This window comes from Acipenser ruthenus, chromosome 22, assembly GCF_902713425.1.
Source record: "Acipenser ruthenus chromosome 22, fAciRut3.2 maternal haplotype, whole genome shotgun sequence".
NCBI lineage: Eukaryota > Metazoa > Chordata > Actinopteri > Acipenseriformes > Acipenseridae > Acipenser > Acipenser ruthenus.
This window is the reverse complement of record NC_081210.1, coordinates 25,989,345-26,008,146: the sequence shown is the minus strand read 5'-3', so window position 1 is coordinate 26,008,146 and position 18,802 is coordinate 25,989,345. Positions and strand designations below refer to the sequence as shown.

Sequence of the window (18,802 nt, the reverse complement as noted above, 5' to 3'; positions counted from 1 at the left end):
ATCAATCAGTCACTTATCCCCTTATAAGTTTAGCTTAGTTCTCCCAGAGGGAGATCAGTTTTTGATTTGTGTGTTCGTTTAAACCTTTTGTTTGTTCGTTATTAAATAAAAGTGCGCAGATCGTGCTGAACTGTAGTTTTCTGGGTCCGTGTTTGCTATTTCTGCTGCTGGCCAGCCTTGACCGCACACCACTAAACCACAAGTATGCACAGTCACAATCTAAAAGAGTATACCAAAACAACATACCCTACAGAGATGTTTAATATACTTTTTCTACTGAACGTGACTTAAACTTTATAGCCATGTTAACGGTTTGTTTATTAACATGAGTGGGAAGTATATAAACCACTTTACTTTATGGCTTACCATGGCACACACTGATGCTCTATATCCACATTGCAATACAGTTTATGAGACCAGACTGATCCAATCTTTACCAAGCCACACACTTAGAATAATGTTACAACAATCCAAACAGAAATATATAGGCTATGTACACTGAACCAAATGATTAAGTGATATTAGGAGATGGGTATAGTGTGTTATAAATCAAATTTCCTGTATAGAATCAATCCTGTCATTTTCAAGGGCTCTCTACAAAGGCGTGTGTCATTATTTCAATACAAGATTTATAATGACTGGTATACACTGTACTCTGAATATCCCTTAATGGTTTGAAGCAGAGTATGTAAATTACTGCGCAGGACCCTCGTGCTTACGTTTCCACTCAAATTTTTGATTTCCAATCAAAAATAAATATCTGGAACAAATTACTCTATAAGACAGAACAGTTTTAACTTCCCTGCGCGGTTTTAACATGTCATTAGGATGTATCTCCAACAAGAATAAAAAAAAAAAAAATGTACATAAGACATACTAGGTGTCAGTAAAAGTAGGCCACTTAAAACACCTTGCACTGCTTCAGTAAATGAGGACAAGCTTTTCCAAAGGCATTGCAAAGTCAGTGAGTAGGACACCATCACCTGCAGTTACAGTAAGTGGTATAAACGTCCAGTCTATAAGGTTCCAGAAGTCAAATTAACTTAGATTCTCCTATCCTCAAGACTTTGAAAGCCCACGTCAACAACAATTCTTCATACGCGAGGAAAAAAATGTTAGTGTGACCAAAAGGGCTTGTCTGTTACACTGCACTAAGAATATTCATCCCTGGTGGGGGATAATAAATGTCAGCTCAAGCTTTGATAAGACTTTAACATGTGATACTTTTATTACGAGAAGGAGAAACATGATGGCCAATCTTCTAATGGGGAAGAGCTTGGTTTAATGAATCAGATTTATTGACCGTTTTTCTCATTACATTAGGCCATATTGTTCCAAACCACCAGAAGAAGAAAAAATTGGTGTAAAATGGATTTCCTATTTATCTGCACAGTGTATTTTAAACAATCTCACTTGAGAAATGTATCCAATGACTGTTATCAGTGCAGCGTATTTCAAGTGTAGCCTACTTTTGTAGTATGACCACTTTAACGAGGATGATCCAAATTAGATCTGTTTTACAAAGGAAAGCAACAATGCACATTTATTTATTTGAAAGTATTTGCCTTTAAGATTATTATGAATAATCTAACAGATAAACATACACACAATTTTCCAATTAACGCTAATTATCAATTTGTTCCGATAAAGGTAGCTTAGTAAGTCACTGGTATTATTTATGCCAATTCCTAACAATTACCTTTCACTCTTAGTAGAATTAGGCTTGAATTAGGCTATACACTCGGATACCCAGGGCTGTTATTCCATGTTTTTGGAGCTATGACTATGACTAGCTCTGAGATCAGTTGTTTTTAATTGACACTTTTCCCTTGAATTACATAACGGAAATAACAGCCCTTGAATTACACACTCCTCTACTGGTGTCCTAACTTAACACACAAACAGAAAGTCATGCAAGCAGTTACTCAACAACTGGCAAGCTATAAAAAAAATCTAAAATGAATATGATCATTATTTCAAATAAGTGGAAAAATATGGCAAACTAGCAATTTGAAAGTATTGAGGGATCTGAAAACATTTTTGTAAACCCTAATCTTTAAAGTCTCACAAGCCCGCTAACTCTGTTGTGGAGCGATGGGATTTTATTTTACAATCGGTTGCTTTACCTGGTTTATATTAGTTTTGGTCTGTCGAATGACCGCCATTCATGCAGGATTAATACATTACGCTGTCCTCTTTTAAAGTGCAATGGTGCATGCTTGTGAAAGCTCCGACATGCCAGCAAGAGCAGTGCGTGCCACTCGGAGCTTCTGCTTGGTCCAATTGTGAGTTAGGCTTAAACACATACCAATCAAGAGTACTGACACATACCAGCCCTTGAACAGGCATACCAGTCTGAGCTGTAGCGCATGCCAGACATTGCTACAGTCTTCACTGCAGCTCCTCAAGACACTGAAACTGGATTTATTAGGTATTAGCAGAAGAACTGTTCTGTAGACATTGACAATACATACTCACTCCACCTGCTCTATTAAGGGCTTTTTCTCTTCATATATAATAATAATAATAATAATAATAATAATAATAATAATAATAATAATAATAATAATAATAATAATAATAAATCACTGCTGGGGAAACGCCAGAAGGGTTGACTGAGTTAAATAATGGTGTTTTTTAGATCCCTCATCCGTTTATAAAGACTGTGTTTAGGAGTCAGGTTTGAATGCATGTATAATGTCAATTGTAATTATGTTAGTTCGCTTATTCATACATACATGATGATGATGATGATGATGATGATGATGATTATTATTATTATTAATAGCGGTAGAAGAAGTAGTAGTTATGTTATTCACATTAGTATTATAAGAATCATTTCCCCATGCTGTACAGTATCATATGCAACATATACAATAACAGAACATTATTTAAGCATTATTCTATTCAGAAATAGATTGCAATGTGGAAGGAGAAACATACAGGGCATTTTCTTTATTTGTGGGAAAATAATGTACAGTTATTTGCAAACAGAGGTTATAGAAACACGCACACACATTAACAGAGTACAGTACAGCATTCTGAAAGTCGGGCTCTGTAGGCTGAATGGCCTCAGTGTTGTCCTGTACTGCTCTGCACACGGAACACTGAGAGCCAAAAAACACTGGCCTCATTGCCAGGAGGATATTACAAAAGAGAGCAATACAGCAGTGGTCCTCTGTGTATACTCTCTGCAGATAGCTGTGCAGCTAGAAATGCTTCAGCAAGCCACGGCATTGACTTAACAATGTTGCCTAGCAACAAAACACTACATGTTTTTACTGTACCAGTACGCTTTTTCTTGACAAAAAGTCAAAACAATAAAACATACTGGTTAGCAGACTTAGGAAAATACATTCTGTTCTAGTTAAAAAAAAAAAAAAAAAAAGTATATACATTACATTACATTACAGCCTACATTTTGTCATCCATTTTAGAGTAATTTGGGTGATTTTTAATATCCACAGTACTGCAGAAGCAGCAAATGACATTATCCTGTTTTAATTTGGCATTACATGTGAACCGTCCTATTATGCTCTTGTTTTTCAGTTGCTAAGGAGAAAAGATTAACCCATTTACATTAGTACTGGGGAAGACATTTTTGCTACAGGCATTTCCAATCAAAATGCCGAATGAGCATCCAGACTCTTCTGAGCCTTGTTATGTTAGTGGTTAAAATATATTCCCTTTTCAGCTGTCGGCACCATTTTCATGTGTCACTGGTAGTAGATGATCATTAAAGACATCTACTGTACAGCACTGAGCTGCTATGAATAGATGGAAAAGGAAGACCACACCTTGAAATCACATGGTTTTCCGTTTCTACCCTCCTGTACCACAAGGAAACCTCTGTATGCAGTCCCTTAATTAAGCACTTATTTCAATTTTCTCCTTTAAAGTATTAGGACTTTACTTTAAATAATGACAGGTCACTTATATACTATAAATGCAATTATTATTATTATTTTAATTAAGAGTATTAGACTTTTGATTATACAATGTCCTGGCTGCCATGAATGCTATGCAGCTCATAAGAAATGTAATGTTATTTTGTATATTAATGGCTCTGATTTAGGTATTACAGTGTGCACTCCACATTTCTGTTTGTGGATCCTAAAATTAATCATTAGTTATTAGTTATTAAAGTGGTTCTTCATCAATATTTAATCACCCTAAATGCATCCATTCGCAGTCTCCTATTCTTGTGCTTGGTATTGTCAGTTTCAGAGATTCACAAAAATAATCAACCATTATGGTCTAGGGGTGTAGCTAGCACCTAAATGCTCTAAACAAATCAACATAAAACACAGTATCAGTCATCAAGATTTGAATCGTGCTACTTTTCTCTACTGGTCCTAGTGCTTCTTTGTGCTATTTTGCATTTGGGCAGTGTGTGTGTGCTACATTCTACCAAGCCCACTGTCTTACCCAGTTCACTGGAGACAAAGGGCAGCTGTAGCTCCCTACATCCAACACCCAAAGCAGAGACAATAAATCTACAGCCTGCTCAGAAACTGGAGCTCTGCAGCAGAATATCACGGGTACCACCTTTTCATCAGCAGCCACACACTGCCCTACATTAAATCACTGTGTGTAAATGGAGTTCTTCTGCACTGGTGTAATGCAGAATTTAGAACATTAAATGCATTACACATCAACCAGCTGAGGCTGCTGTATGAATGGGGTGGGCGTGGAGTCTCTTTTGTGTCTCCTGCAGAATTCTAGACGATGCTGTTGTCTGATTTGGACTATAAAAAATTGCACCATCATTCTAAATGAAATAATATATATATATATATATATATATATATATATATATATATATATATATATATATATATATATATATATATATCCAAGTCGTGTTATTAACATTAGTATTTCTTATTATTTTTAAAGAGGTACATTAATGTCGTTTTAATATAAATATGTAAAATATATATATATATATATATATACGTACTAAATTGTGTATTAATAATGAATATGCATTTTAGTATACGCCAGTGGTTATATTTTGTGGTGAAGACTATCATTAGTATTATTATTCAATATATATATTTATTAGTACGTATATTTAAAATCACAGTATTTGTTTTTCAATATAATGTTACAACCCTGAATGTGCAATGTTAATGTGTAACACTAACGGTGCGAGTTTTCGCTCAGGGCCTATGGGTCTCGTTTCATCTCTCATCTGCTTAGCGCTGGTAGTAGCGAGTACAGTAAAAGCCGTGTATATTTTCAGTTAAATGACCCTAGTCGAGCAGCACCTAAAACATAATCCCCTCCATGCTTTAATTTTCTTGCACATTGTGCACTAGAATGTGTCAATTTCCAAATCTGAATATATATATTTTTTTCTTCTCAATCAAAAGAAGCCTGCATTAAACAACATATCAAATTATTCAAATGAAAGAAACTACAGATAAATAACATGAAAATAATTAAATAAATAAATATCAATAAAATAAAATATATGGCTACGGTCCCCACAACAAAGACGGCGCAGATCACATTTGGAAAACGCCTTCTTTCTTCTCTGCACAGAAGCCAACAGTATTTCCAGCGATCAATATAAAAATGCAAAATTGCATTTAGAATATATTCTGTCAGCTACATTAAATTGGTCCATTGCGGCACTATATCAAAAACAATATATGGATGCCTCTGGGCAAAGCAGATTAGATACAGTTTGCTTTGTGGTTTGCTTATCAATTACCCAATTTCAATAACAACAGAAAATACACTGACAGTACACAGTGATAATAACAACAAATTAAAAACGCAGCAAGACTTACAGTGATCCTTGGGATGTTCTTTTTACCCTGGTAGGACATGGCTGACATGGCTGAGGAGGTTTGGTGTTAGTGACCCAGACAGAATTCTGTGTATTTTCTGGATTTGTAGCTTCTGCTGGTGCCTGGTTGGAATATAATGAGGGAATGGTCTTCTTCCTTTTCTGTACAATGGTAAACCCCCCCTTCGCTCCTCAACAGCACAGAACGCTAGATCTCTCGGGCTCCTCCCTCACTGGTCTCGATCAATGTTGTCCGGACAGTGATTGCAGCACTTTGAGACTACACAAGAGGGCGCCAAAATCGCAGAAATCTCGATAACAGACAAAAGAGCAGCAGTTCCGCCCTATATTTTAGCCAAAGGCGTTTACATTTTGTCTTGGTTTGTTTTCAATATCAATAACAATATCGATACTATTCCTGACTCATTCGACATTGCTATATGAAAACACCACGTTTATATATGTATTGGCCAATATAGGCAGCATTTAGTGTTTGCTGTACGTTGCGTGTGTTTTATTTATGCAAGACGTTTTTTGTAGAAGCCACTGGTTTTTAGAAATCAGTCAGAATACATCAGAAAGACATAGTGAACCACGGCTCAACAGACCTAGTCACAGACAGTGTCAATGCGTGCGTGTTAATTCTGTACCCTCATCTCTCTAGACATACAATGATCATATGATGCGGCTCCAGTCTACATAGGTGTGGTCTAAGAAGAGCTGCAGTGAATGTTGATTGAATTCAGAAATAATATTGCGCGTGCAGGCAGATGATTAAGCACGGGGCTTAACGCCAGCTTTACATCCATTCTGTAATGCAGCATTCTGCAGAGCTAAAAACGAACGTCTGACCCCAATCTCCCCCGACCACAGCGGGCATCATGTTCCGCTTAGCTTGCAGTTTCACTGCAGCAACACAATCAACATAAGATGAAGAACTCATGTTGGATGCATAACGGTGATAAAGTCACGCACATCACTTGTTACTGTAGAAATTGCGGTAGCTGAGTTTCACCCACCCATAGTCATAACTAAATGGATTGGATTGCTTTTGACAAGGAATAAATAAATAAATAAATAAATAAATAAATAAATAAAAACTACTGCAACAAATCTTTTAGTTAGTCCCTTCAAAAGTTTCCCACTGTAAGTTTCTATATTCTCACAGTAATTTTGCAGTTTACTGTGTCTTTGTCGTTTATTTTACAAACCTTGGACTTTGCAATGCTGGATGATAGTTTAGCATTGATTGAATCACTATGCTTTACAACACTGTCATGCCTTTACAATGGTATACATCTACCTTTACTATGGATAAATGAATGTTATAACTATTGTAGAAATTACATTTTAAACCAGCTATTGAATTTGAAATCTTTGACAAATGCGCTAGAATATTCCTGCCAAAAAACAATTATTGTAAATAATATATAATGTGTTCCTATTGTCTCAATGACACCCTCCCTGTTTGAACAACACATAATGAAGCTGTTATACCTTGGATATAGACAGCACCACTCCCATGGTTTGCATTGCATCCAAAATAGCTACTGCAGAGAAAACCGAATATAAATAGCATTACAATAATCAACACATAATTAAAATAAAATGATAAATAACTATAATGCATTTTTTATGTGAGGGAGCCAATTTAAATTCTTTCGATTAAAAGAGAATCTGTTCAATGCTTTAATTTTTGTATCAAGATGTCAAAAGGATTATTTTTAATTTCAAAATTGCATGCCATGATAGCAAAATATGACCTTTAGCTTAAATACTTAATAAATTAATTTAAGTTCAGACAAAGTTATCAACGTCAGCTTACTGAAACAAGCATGGACACTTCCTCTTTTAAAAAGGATTCTAGAATTGAAAAAAATCTAAAACAGAATATAAAGTTATTGGTGCCATTTTGAAGGCTGAGGGCTATGTCTTTTTGAAGCAGAAATTATAACTCTCTAGGCTTTTAGCAAACAATGTCAGGGACTTCACTTCATCAATGCTTACACAAAATGATGTGAACTTTTCCAGCCTCATGAACTGGTATCATTCATTCGCCTTCCGAGGCTGGAGAAAAAACAGACGTGTGGAAAAGTCTAAATACAATATTCCATTGCAGAGGAATGCAGCACAACAATGAAGCTAAACTAGTGGCCCTCATATTAATATTACCAGTATTATGTCCACTAAACAATATTATTTTTTTTATTTCTTAGCAGACGCCCTTATCCAGGGCGACTTACAATTGTTACAAGACATCACATTATTTATTTATTTTTTTACATACAATTACCCATTTATACAGTTGGGTTTTTATTGGAGCAATCTAGGTAAAGTACCTTGCTTAAGGGTACAGCAGCAGTGTTCCCAACCGGGGATTGAACCCACAACCCTACGGTCATGAGTCCAGAGCCCTAACCACTACTCCACACTGCTGCCCATATGCCAAAACATCTCAAGGAACTTTCCAAATAAATAAATACAAAGATTCAATTACACTGCCAGTAAAGACATGAAATATAGTTCCATACTATTTGAGCACAAACAGAATGGAGTAGCTGCAAACCTATATATTCATATATGTGCAGTATGCATACCAAGTCAGCCCCAAAAGAGGTAACTAGACCTCATTTTCTTGAATGCCCCAGGTGCCAGAAAGGCTACACACAATTGAATTTGATACACTCAACAACTATTTGCTCTAATGGGCCAACAGCTGCAGAGCAAACAAATGCTGAGTTCCACTTAGTGGATTAGTCTGCAGCCTGCCCCCCATCTCAAGAGAGTCCAAGAGGATGGGAAGAATGAAGGCTGCTTACACACAACTAAAGCAGCCAGCTGGGTGTAGGACTCACTGTTGGCAGGACAAAGGGACAGTTCCTCCCTGTACAAAGGACAGGCTCTCATCACTGTGCTTAGTGTCCAGCACTCAATGAGCACTAAAGCACACCAGTAAAAGAAATGGACAAAAGCATTTTCTCCTACATGTTATAAATATCTAGCGTTTCAAGCCATTGACACTTTATTTACAGGTCTTGTAGAAGCTCCTGCCACACTCAAGAAGACATGCCTCTGCTATTTGACTATACAGTTTATTGTTATAGTTAGTATAGTTTACTTAGCAGAATGTAGTAAAGATTGCATGTGATTGCCAGGAAGAATATTATCTATACACACCCATAAAGTACCCAAATAATTTGGTCTTTTACTTAACTATTAACAACTTATTAACATGTTAACAAATCTTTATTTTTTATCAATAGTTAGTTAGTATATTTTATACTATTTCTAAACTAATACAAAGGTATAATAATATAATTATCTAAATATTACTACATTATTATCTTTAAATGTGCCTTTAAACAAATGTAAACCCATTTCAATGGTCGTCTTGGAATGGAAAACCCAAGGAGGTTTTTGCTGGTCTTTTTTTTTTTTTAATACATTTATAAATAGGTTAGTGTATATTGACAAACCATTAACAAAAAAACAAAACAAAAAAGCCATACGTTAGTGAGCTTGTTGACAGTTAATAAAATAAAAAGTGGCCCTAATTTGTACTATATGTGTGTGTGTGTGTGTGTGTGTGTGTGTGTGTGTGTGTGTGTGTGTGTGTGTGTGTGTGTGTGTGTGTGTGTGTGTGTGTGTGCGTGTGTGTTTATAAGTGCTGCTTTTAGCCAATCAGCATTCAGAAATTCAACAGGCCTGATGTGATCACTGCAACAGCCAATCAAAAACAACTTAGACTATTATATTCAAGTGTTACTTGTATTGTAACACTTGAAATGTATTTGGTTACGATTGTAAGTCGCCCTGGATAAGGGTGTCTGCTAAGAAATAAATAATAATAATAATATTCCTTGAAACCAACCTGCAATAAATCCAAACGTTTCTTATAACTAACACAAGGCCTCAAGAAGCTATCCGATGTCTTGTAACCTTCACATATAAGGAATGCAGATTATTGCTTATACATTATACATTGGAAACTAAAAGGACAATCACTTTGCATCTTGACTCACCAGTGCAGTCATTGCTTTAGTGAGTATCTGCCTTTTATTGAACAGCAATGAAAGGCTTTTAAAGCTGTTTAATTATAAACTAATGGAGGTTTGGCGGTCAATCAGATTTATTCACCCACAAACAGCTATATTCAGAATAGATAACCCTTGAGTGTTAGTGCTCACTTAAGTGTGCTGTCGCAATTGCAGCAATTCACTTAAGTGAGCACTCACACTCAGGGGTTAGATATTGATATCAGTTAAAGAGTCCTGACTAGCTGTTTATATATATTGTTCTTAATAATTTCACAAAACAGTGTGGCTACTGTTCTTTTTCATATATGTCTGCTTTATAAAACAGGGGGAAAAATGTGTGTAAATTCAAGATTGAAGTTTTAACTCAATTTTTAAAATGTTAAAATAAGTACACTTTATTTCTCCTCCACATTTAACTGATTAAAAAAACATAGCCATGTAAGTCAATAATAATAACAATAATAATAATAATAATAAACCCACCATGCATAGATCCTTAAGACAAACACTGCAACTAATAACTGATAAGTGATGGTGGTCCTGAGGCCCTATGCATTAAGCTGCAGCTGCTATGTGCTGATACAGCCCTCTGCTTTAAGGTCGCACAGTACTGGTTCACAGCTGTGACTTAATGACTGTTAGGCCCAGGGCCACCAACATTTCTTCCTAATTAGTCATGTCCAATTTGTTCTAATGCCAGTCCGAATATAAAGGCTTTACAGTAAATGTCCTTGCCCCTGTACAAGTTTAAAGCTGTTTTGATTCATTTTATCCTGGGGAATATGATACTGTAGGTGCCATTTCCGGGACACAAACCATGCATCTCAAACCTTTGTTTTGGCTGCATCTTTTACTAAAGCAGAAACAAAAGAGAGGTAATCAGTATCCTGGCTAAAAAGGGTTAAATCAGGGCTGAGATTCATGAAACCTTCCTTCCCTCTGTCTGGAGTGTTTGGAATTCTTTCTCTTGTTTCAGAAACTCTCTAACCTCAAGAAGCAGTCCTTAAACCAAAATTGTGAGTTTTGGGAATGGGGCCCACAGCAGGCGGCTAAAATCCTAATACAATTGGCAGAGGATGTTATTATTTAGAACATTTCTTATCCCAACAGCAAAACCCCTAATTACCAAATCTGACTGCAGTTGCTACAGGCTCTTTCTGGTGAAGTCTGAACTGAAAGAACCCTTTTTTATACAGACAGTGGAGCATATCCTTCCTTTTTAATGCAACAGAATGCCCACCATGCTGAAAGAGAGACATCACTCCAAATAAGGCTTCAGGGCTAAGCCAACTCATCAGTCACACATTGTTCAATCTTTCCACCCCTGATTCTGGTGTTACACAGCAACATTTTACATCTGCAAAATCTTTTTTTCGCCACAGGAGGGCTCTACAGGTTAACCCTGTTAACTGTTTCGGCTAGGCTTTCAGCTGTTGTGGTAGAGAATGATTCTGCAGCCAAAGCAACACAGTTTTCAGGTCAAAATGAACAGATCTGAATTTACAGGTATTCCATTTGTCGCGAGAGGTCATGTATTAAGAGAATTCCCTGTGTCAATGCTGAGTAATCAGGGCACTAGTATTAACCATATAGTATCACAACTTTCCTCATATCCTGATTGCTTCTTTCCATCCTGTCATCAATAAATTCTATTAGTCTATTGTTGGAAAGCAAGGAGTCACTGCATTCCACTTCCACTGGCTACAAGAATATGACTTTTAGACGTGTTTAGCTGAAAACAAAAATACAGTGCTTCTAAATAGCCTCTCTCTCTCTCTCTCTCTCTCTCTCTCTCTCTCTCTCTCTCTCTCTCTCTCTATTTGATCAGTTTTGACACAGTGTAGCTAAGCCAATATATTGACTAAATGGCAAAGCACTAAACAACACACAATATAGTGCACAACAAAAACAATCAAAACACTATGAAGAAGGGGATTCAAGTTAGAGGGAGAGTACTTAGCTGGAGAATAAAAAAGACAAAACATTCATACTGTAATACTATCATTTGTCATTTTTATTGGAAAAAAATAGTGGGGGGGGGGGGGGGGGGGGGGAGTCCTGGAAAAGAAGATGCTTGTGTTAAACTTGATCTATAATGTGTATAATCTTACTGGGTTTTTTCTTGTTTGTTTGTTTGTTTGTTTTTACTGCAGGGGTGACCCATGTATCCCCTATTAACACCAACTACAACAACAATATAGTTTAATCAAGCTGGATGATTAGCAGGTTTACCTAGTATTGCTAGTTAAGTTCAAATAGCCCCTGTGTCATCTTTAAGCTAATTCTGGGAGTGCCACTGCCTCAGATGCATCTGTCTAACTAACGCACTATGCCAACATAAAGGACTTGATTTCTGAGATTTATAATAAAACACATGAATCACTATTATGCTATCCATTTCCAAAGTATTACACTCTTTCCAATGTCTTCATACTGTTGCAGGTGCATTCTAGAGCCTTAACAGAGCAGTAAACGCTAAACTGTGGCGATTTAGTAGCTGCAATGATAAATGACTACAGATTCAAGGACTAGGACCTGCCCTTAGCATCTCTCATTCCATCAGAGGGTACAGTACTGAAATGAATATCCATTAATCACCCAAACAGTACTTAATGTCTGGAACTGCCCTCTGTATCCCGCAGTCTTGTATTAGGGGGCTTGGATGCTAAACCTGCAAATTAACGAGGCTTTCTGGGTTCTGCCTAAGACTCACTAAAAGGAGGGTAGTGAATACATGATTTCTGAAAACGGTTTAAAAAAACAAAAGAAAAACAAGAGCATCAGGCCTACTGTAAATGAGTTAATAAAGAAACTGATTTAAATTAGTTTTAAGCTAAATGAATTACACAAATAATGCATTAACCCCAAATTGTTGGTTTTGTTTTGTAAAAAGAAAAAATAAAATCCACACATAGTGCATTACACCATTCATTGAATATAGCCTACAAGATGAGCCATCAATAGTCGGCTTGTTTTAACAGGCATTTAGTTATACATCTTTTCGTTACTGGGAACATTACTGTATCATATTTCAAACTGTATCGCACTCACAAAACGCTTATACCAGAGCTGCATTAAAAGGCAGTTTATTCTGACATGCTTGCTTCCAACAAACCCGTTAATTAGCATGTTCTCATTTCGAGAAACGCATTAAACCTAAAGAAAGACATAGATTACTAAATGCCAACCGCTGCTAAGTTCGCATTGAACAGGAGGAGGGCGCTTACCTCCACCTCATCCAGATTCTGCAGTATTTCTTTCCCTGCTGCAGTTTTTATTTGAATGCCCGGGTCCCCCTCGTCGAGCCCTCCGGACCCAATTTCTGTGCAGATGCTGCCCTGGTCGCTGTCACGCCTTCCTTCCTGGGATATATCCCTCTTACTCCCACTTTTCGAGCTCCTCGAACTTCTTTTCCCGACGCTCAGGGCATCAAAATCGATGGTCTTGCTTTCGAACGCTCCCTCTACGTTGCAAAACATCCCCCCGTATTTCTGCCGGGGGACCTGATCGGTTGTACCCGGTCTCCCAAAATAGACTGGCAAATCATCTTCTTTGTCCCAGGTTCTTTTGCCTTCAGCCATGATCTTCAAACCAGATGTATTCAGGGTGAAAGAAGTCTGAAAATTGAGTGTTGTTGTATCCTGCTCAGCGGCAGTACTGGACAATTTAAGCGAGAGGTGGCAGTGCTGCTCTTGATCCCATGACAGGGAAGTGATACTAGCATCACGCATTGCACACGATTTTTAAATGTCGGTTTTTATAACGTCTTGTTATATTAAGCCCTTTTGTGCTTATGTTTAGAACAGGAGTCTACTGCAGATGCACATCATCAAAAGTTGATGCAAGTGAGTATTGTTACAACAGGTTGAGACAAGAGAAGGTGAATAATAATGATGATGATCCGTCTTAACCCTAAATTCAGCTTTCTACATTAATGCACAGCACGGTAAATTATGGAACGTTAATGTAAATAAAATAAAATAAATAGTGATGTCTTTTCTATCAAACTGCCAGTTTGTTTTCCGTTTTCAGTTAAAAAAAACTCCAGACTATAAACTTTTTAAATCTCCGTTGTTTTTCAAATGGATACAGCGAATCCCGTTGGCTACAGGTTTAAAGGAGGGGTTATTGGAATCAGTGCTTTATGCATTGTTTCAGTCATTGTGCTGTTGTAGTAACTATCATCAGACAAACCAATTATATATATTGTATATACAAATCAAGTGTTAAATAACTAAATGTATCTTAAATATTATAACAAAGATTGTAAACTTTATTTATTTATTTTTTTATTTATTATTATTATTATTATTATTATTATTATTATTATTATTATTATTATTATTATTATTATTATTATTATATAGACCAGGCTTCAATGTCTATTATTGAGTGTAAAGCAAGTTACAAAGTGTCGATGGATTATTTAAAAAGGGACTCTCCGGTATTCAATGACACTTTAACAGTATTTACACTATAGTCTACACTGTGTTGCTTTTCCAGTTTCTCAGAACTGTATTTTTCTTCTATCCAGAGTTGCTGCAGCTGCCAGTTTGCGTGGGGAGAAAATCAATCAGCAGCGGCAGACTGGGATGAATTTAAACCACGTTCTCTGTTTCAGATTAAAATTCTATTTGAAAAACGTCATCACACGTTCCATCATATGGTCGGTATGCACCATGGCCTTCATATTATACGGGGCAGTCTTTTTGGAACATTATTATTATTATTATTATTATTATTATTATTATTTATAATAGTTACTGCGTACTGCAGCTGTGTTATGCTGGTTGCTGGTTCAGCATAAGGTACAGTATTCGCATTGTCATTGTGTCCCGCGGGCCAAACCTAAGGAGCTGTCCCTTCAGCACTCTGGGAGGTGACGTCCGCAGGTGACGTCACAGGAACACACAGGTAGCTGACAGGATATAAATGGTAACAGCGGCAATGGGAATCACGCTGGGATCAATGTGACATGTTTTCAAAATATATTTAAAAACGAAAACCCTGACAGTGTCACCTTGATTCATTAAGCTGCAGGCTTTGCTCTATAGTCTGATTGCTTTTTATGCTGTTGTCAGCTTCAAAACAGAGCAGTGCAATCCGCTTGATGGAATTTGATGAAGATGTAGTACATGGCTTACCAGCACTGCAGTAAAGAAATGTGCTCATAACACATGCATTTCTACTAGATGGTACCACTTATGCTTCTATAGTGTTCTCTGTCTAAGGCCATTGCTCTGCTTGACACTGGTGATGATTGTACTGTAGATCAACATCCTCTTGACACGTCACTGCATTGCAGAGTCATCATTTTATACACTAAAAAGGCAGTGAAGAGCCTTATGAATAAGTGCTGTTTTTGGCCCTCAAAGATGTACTGATCAGGGTCATAATGACTGCAAACAAAATTTGGGTCAATCTGAGTTTATGCGATTGAGATCAGATATCAGTACAGGCTGAACCGTGGCTTTTCCAGGTAAGGTCGGGATTGGACCTCATTCTAATCTCATCTGATTTATACTTTTCAATTTTTAGTCATGTCACCTTTTTATCTGTTTTAGATAACATAACCTAAAAAAGACAGATTTTGAAGACTACATTTTGTTAATGTAAGTAGTTTCATAATGTAGTTAGTCTTGCGATTATAGGATTCTGTTGTAATTACATATATTGAAAAAAATGAACTGCAGTGTAATTACTATGTAAGTACAATGCAACTACATTGTAGTTAATGTACCTGCATTTTGACGTGTATCATGCTTCAGAATCCACAGTTATAATATATAACTTTTGTTTCCAAGGAAAGAGTGCCAACAAATGTACTGTTTTCATCAAATGAGGGTCAACACTGTCTGACTCTCTCTCACAGCCAGTTGTTATATTTGCTGATATATCTGTCTAGCGTTGGCACACAGTCTCTCAGTGCAGTGACAGATTGCACTCCAAGCCTGGCTCATGGAGAGCACAGAGTGACAGCCGCAATTTACAGTTAGTAGAAAATGGTATATATACTGCAGACTGCTTCATATGCATACAATCTGGGGGAATAGAAGGATGGTTCTTGATTGAGTAACGAATGTAATCCAGCATTCATATTAACAAAGTGTACTTATCGCACTGTGAGCTTGTTCCTTCTGTGGGTCTTGAGTTCATGTCAGAAAGAGAAAGAGAGAGAGAGAGAGAGAGAGAGAGAGAGAGAGAGAGAAAAGAAAAAGAGCAACAGAGAGTTTTTTTTACGCAATGATGATCACATTAAAATGATTATGTGCCCGCAGTCTATTCAAGAACACTATACTGCACTGTATTTTTGTTACAGTCTTTTACATTTTTATGTAGCCCATACAGTTGTTTTTAAGTTTGATAATAGTTTCTTTGTCTTTTTATTTCAGCTGCTACACTGGGAACTTCAATTAGAAACCCATCTTGTGACTGTGTCTGAAACTGAATCTGCTGCTGATTAAATATTAATAATATGATATCAGTTTGAGAGGTAGTCACTGCTGCATGAACACAAGAAATTACATTTTTCTGCTCAATAAAATTGAAAGTTATCCCCCCCCCCCCCCCCCCCCCACCCCGGAATTTATAGAATGTGTTTTTAATTTAAACAATCCGTTTATTTTCTACATGTTTCTGAGAACCTCTATGCAGGATAAATGACTTAATAAAACATTACTAAATAATTATTTTCACATATAATAGATTGATCTAATTTGAATTTTGGACAAATGGACAGTATGCAAATCATAGATAAGATTTTTTATAGTCTAGTTGTTGTTAATGATGTTGTTGCTATAGGTAACATACTACATGCAGCAGTCAGTACACTGCATTCATTGTATTGCAAAGTGAATGAAGCAGAATATGTGTGCCTTGTCCACACTATGCTTTTAAACCGAATTCGTTGCCTTAAAAACTGCTTAAAAATACTAAATACAGTTAGCGTCTACCCTACGCAGTGTTTAATACCATACTCAGAACTTCAGTGTGGACACTTTGAGCTGGATTCATTAAAACATTTTTGAGTACGGTTCTCCAGATCGGTTATGTGGCCTAACTACATTCTACAGGTAAATACAAGTTCCAGAGCAGCTTAATCGCAGTTCTGTGATGGCTTGGCAATGGGGGAGTTCATTACAAACTGTAATAAACACAGTAATACATATTTCTCATTTTGCAGAAATGAGAGAGGCGTTGTAGTCGCTGTCATTTATTATGTTTCTTATGGAAGTTATTTGGCCAGACTTTCTTTATTCATCTTTGCCAAGACGATAATTCCAATTAGCTGAATTTCCAAAACCAGACTGGAATTCTGCCAATAGTCCTCAAGTTTATGTATAACTATTTAAATAAGGTCTGCAAAGCATACCATGCTGCACAAACGGCTCCAAAACCTGCTAACATAAAGACATTCGACAGAATACAGAAAGCAAGAATGTAAGAACAAGCATTTTATACAGCTCAGCAATTCATGTTTAATGCAGTCAAACCATTACCCCAAATAGGAACAGCTGACATTTTCAGTCCTTTAAATATATATGTAGGCTGTAATCAATTGTGCTAAGTGCTCTTCCCCTTAGTTATGGTTGTATGTAATAGTCAAGTCAATTTTGCTGGGGTGATATTATGACTATTTTAATTATTTTTAACAAAAAGTGATCTTATCTAATTTTTCTCTTTGTTTAAAAAACAACTTTACTACTGCCCCAGTGTTTAAACCAGGAGCACTACAGATTAACAGCAGCCTGCAATGCTGAGAGAGAGAGAGAGAGAGAGAGAGAGAGAGAGAGGATTTAGTGATGCTCAGTCAGGGCAGGATAAACAGTCATCGCTCATCATTTCCTGTTTGTTTTTTTTACAGCAGCAGCAGCAGCAGGTAGCAGAGAGGATGTAAAATTAAATTAATAATTTTAACATCATTAAAAGCTCCTTTCCTGCATCATGCTCTGGTTACCAAAGTAACGCTGGCAGGCGTATGCCTAGTTGGGCTTGTATTGGGTTAAACCTGATTGGAATCATTTCCCATGATGTGCAGTCTTAGCTGTCTGAGGATGAGATGTTGGGTCATTACTTGGCACAGTTGCTGCAGATATTGTTTTAATTGTGTTTCAACCCAGCTTTGCGCTGATTCCAATGATTTCCAGGCCTACTCCTATATACAGTACAGCTCTTGAAGTTGTCAGCTCCACTAGTTTTGTCATAGCCCTTCGCTGATTTTGACCTAAAATCATTGCAATGATTAGAATATTTTTGCAAGAACAATGCACAGATACTTTTCTACTGTGGAACCAGGCCCACCTCTATCTTAGATAATAAGGAAATACTGTATCCATGGAAATACTGTATCAAAGGAAATACTGTATCCATGGAAATACTGTATCCAAGGAAATACTGTATCCAAGGAAACACTATATCCAGGCAGGGGAACAGAAACTTAACTGAACAGAGTTCAAACACGAGTGAGTAAAACCATATGATTACTCTAGCATGAATGTCTTTCTAAAGTGTGTTAGAAGTATGCATGCTGTAAGAATTGTGTTCATTTATTGGCAGGTTTATTGATGTCTCTGCAATCTTGTGCAGTATCTCTGAGAATGTGCTGTCTCATCCCTCACATGTTTAACTGCTGTCCGGTACAGAACGGTTGATCGATGCAGGAGGATTTGTATATTAATGACAGCTGCGTTTTACTTTCTGTAATGGGTGGTGGTTGCAGGATTTACAGCTATGCATGAAGGCAAGACTTACCTCTGTTATAGCACTTCTTCCAACTACATTGCAATTTTTTTTTTTGATCCCTCACCCTGTTGCCATGCAACCTCTATTGTCTACACAATATTATTGTTAGACTTGTTACCACAGCGGTCATACTGTGCATTTCTGACAACCATCTTCCATACATTCCAGAGATTTGCAGGCCATAACATCATGACTTTTTTTTGTTTGTTTTTTAGGGTTTTTT

General features: G+C 36.8%; 1 protein-coding gene across 4 annotated transcripts in view; it reads right to left on the bottom strand.

The window, feature by feature from the left end:
* Positions 1-13,583, bottom strand: part of LOC117431584 (dihydropyrimidinase-related protein 3) — a 30,338-nt gene extending 16,755 nt beyond the window's left edge. For 2 of the 4 annotated variants that reach the window (XM_058996254.1, XM_058996255.1), the window contains exon 1: positions 13,065-13,583. In XM_058996254.1, the coding sequence (XP_058852237.1) occupies positions 13,065-13,568 (504 nt within the window). In that variant the 5' untranslated portion in view covers positions 13,569-13,583. Of the gene's footprint in view, positions 1-5,801; positions 6,004-13,064 lie in introns of those variants that run through there. The other 2 variants (XM_034052679.3, XM_034052678.3) reach the window with 2 other exon arrangements.
* Between the last annotated feature and the right edge of the window lie 5,219 nt (positions 13,584-18,802).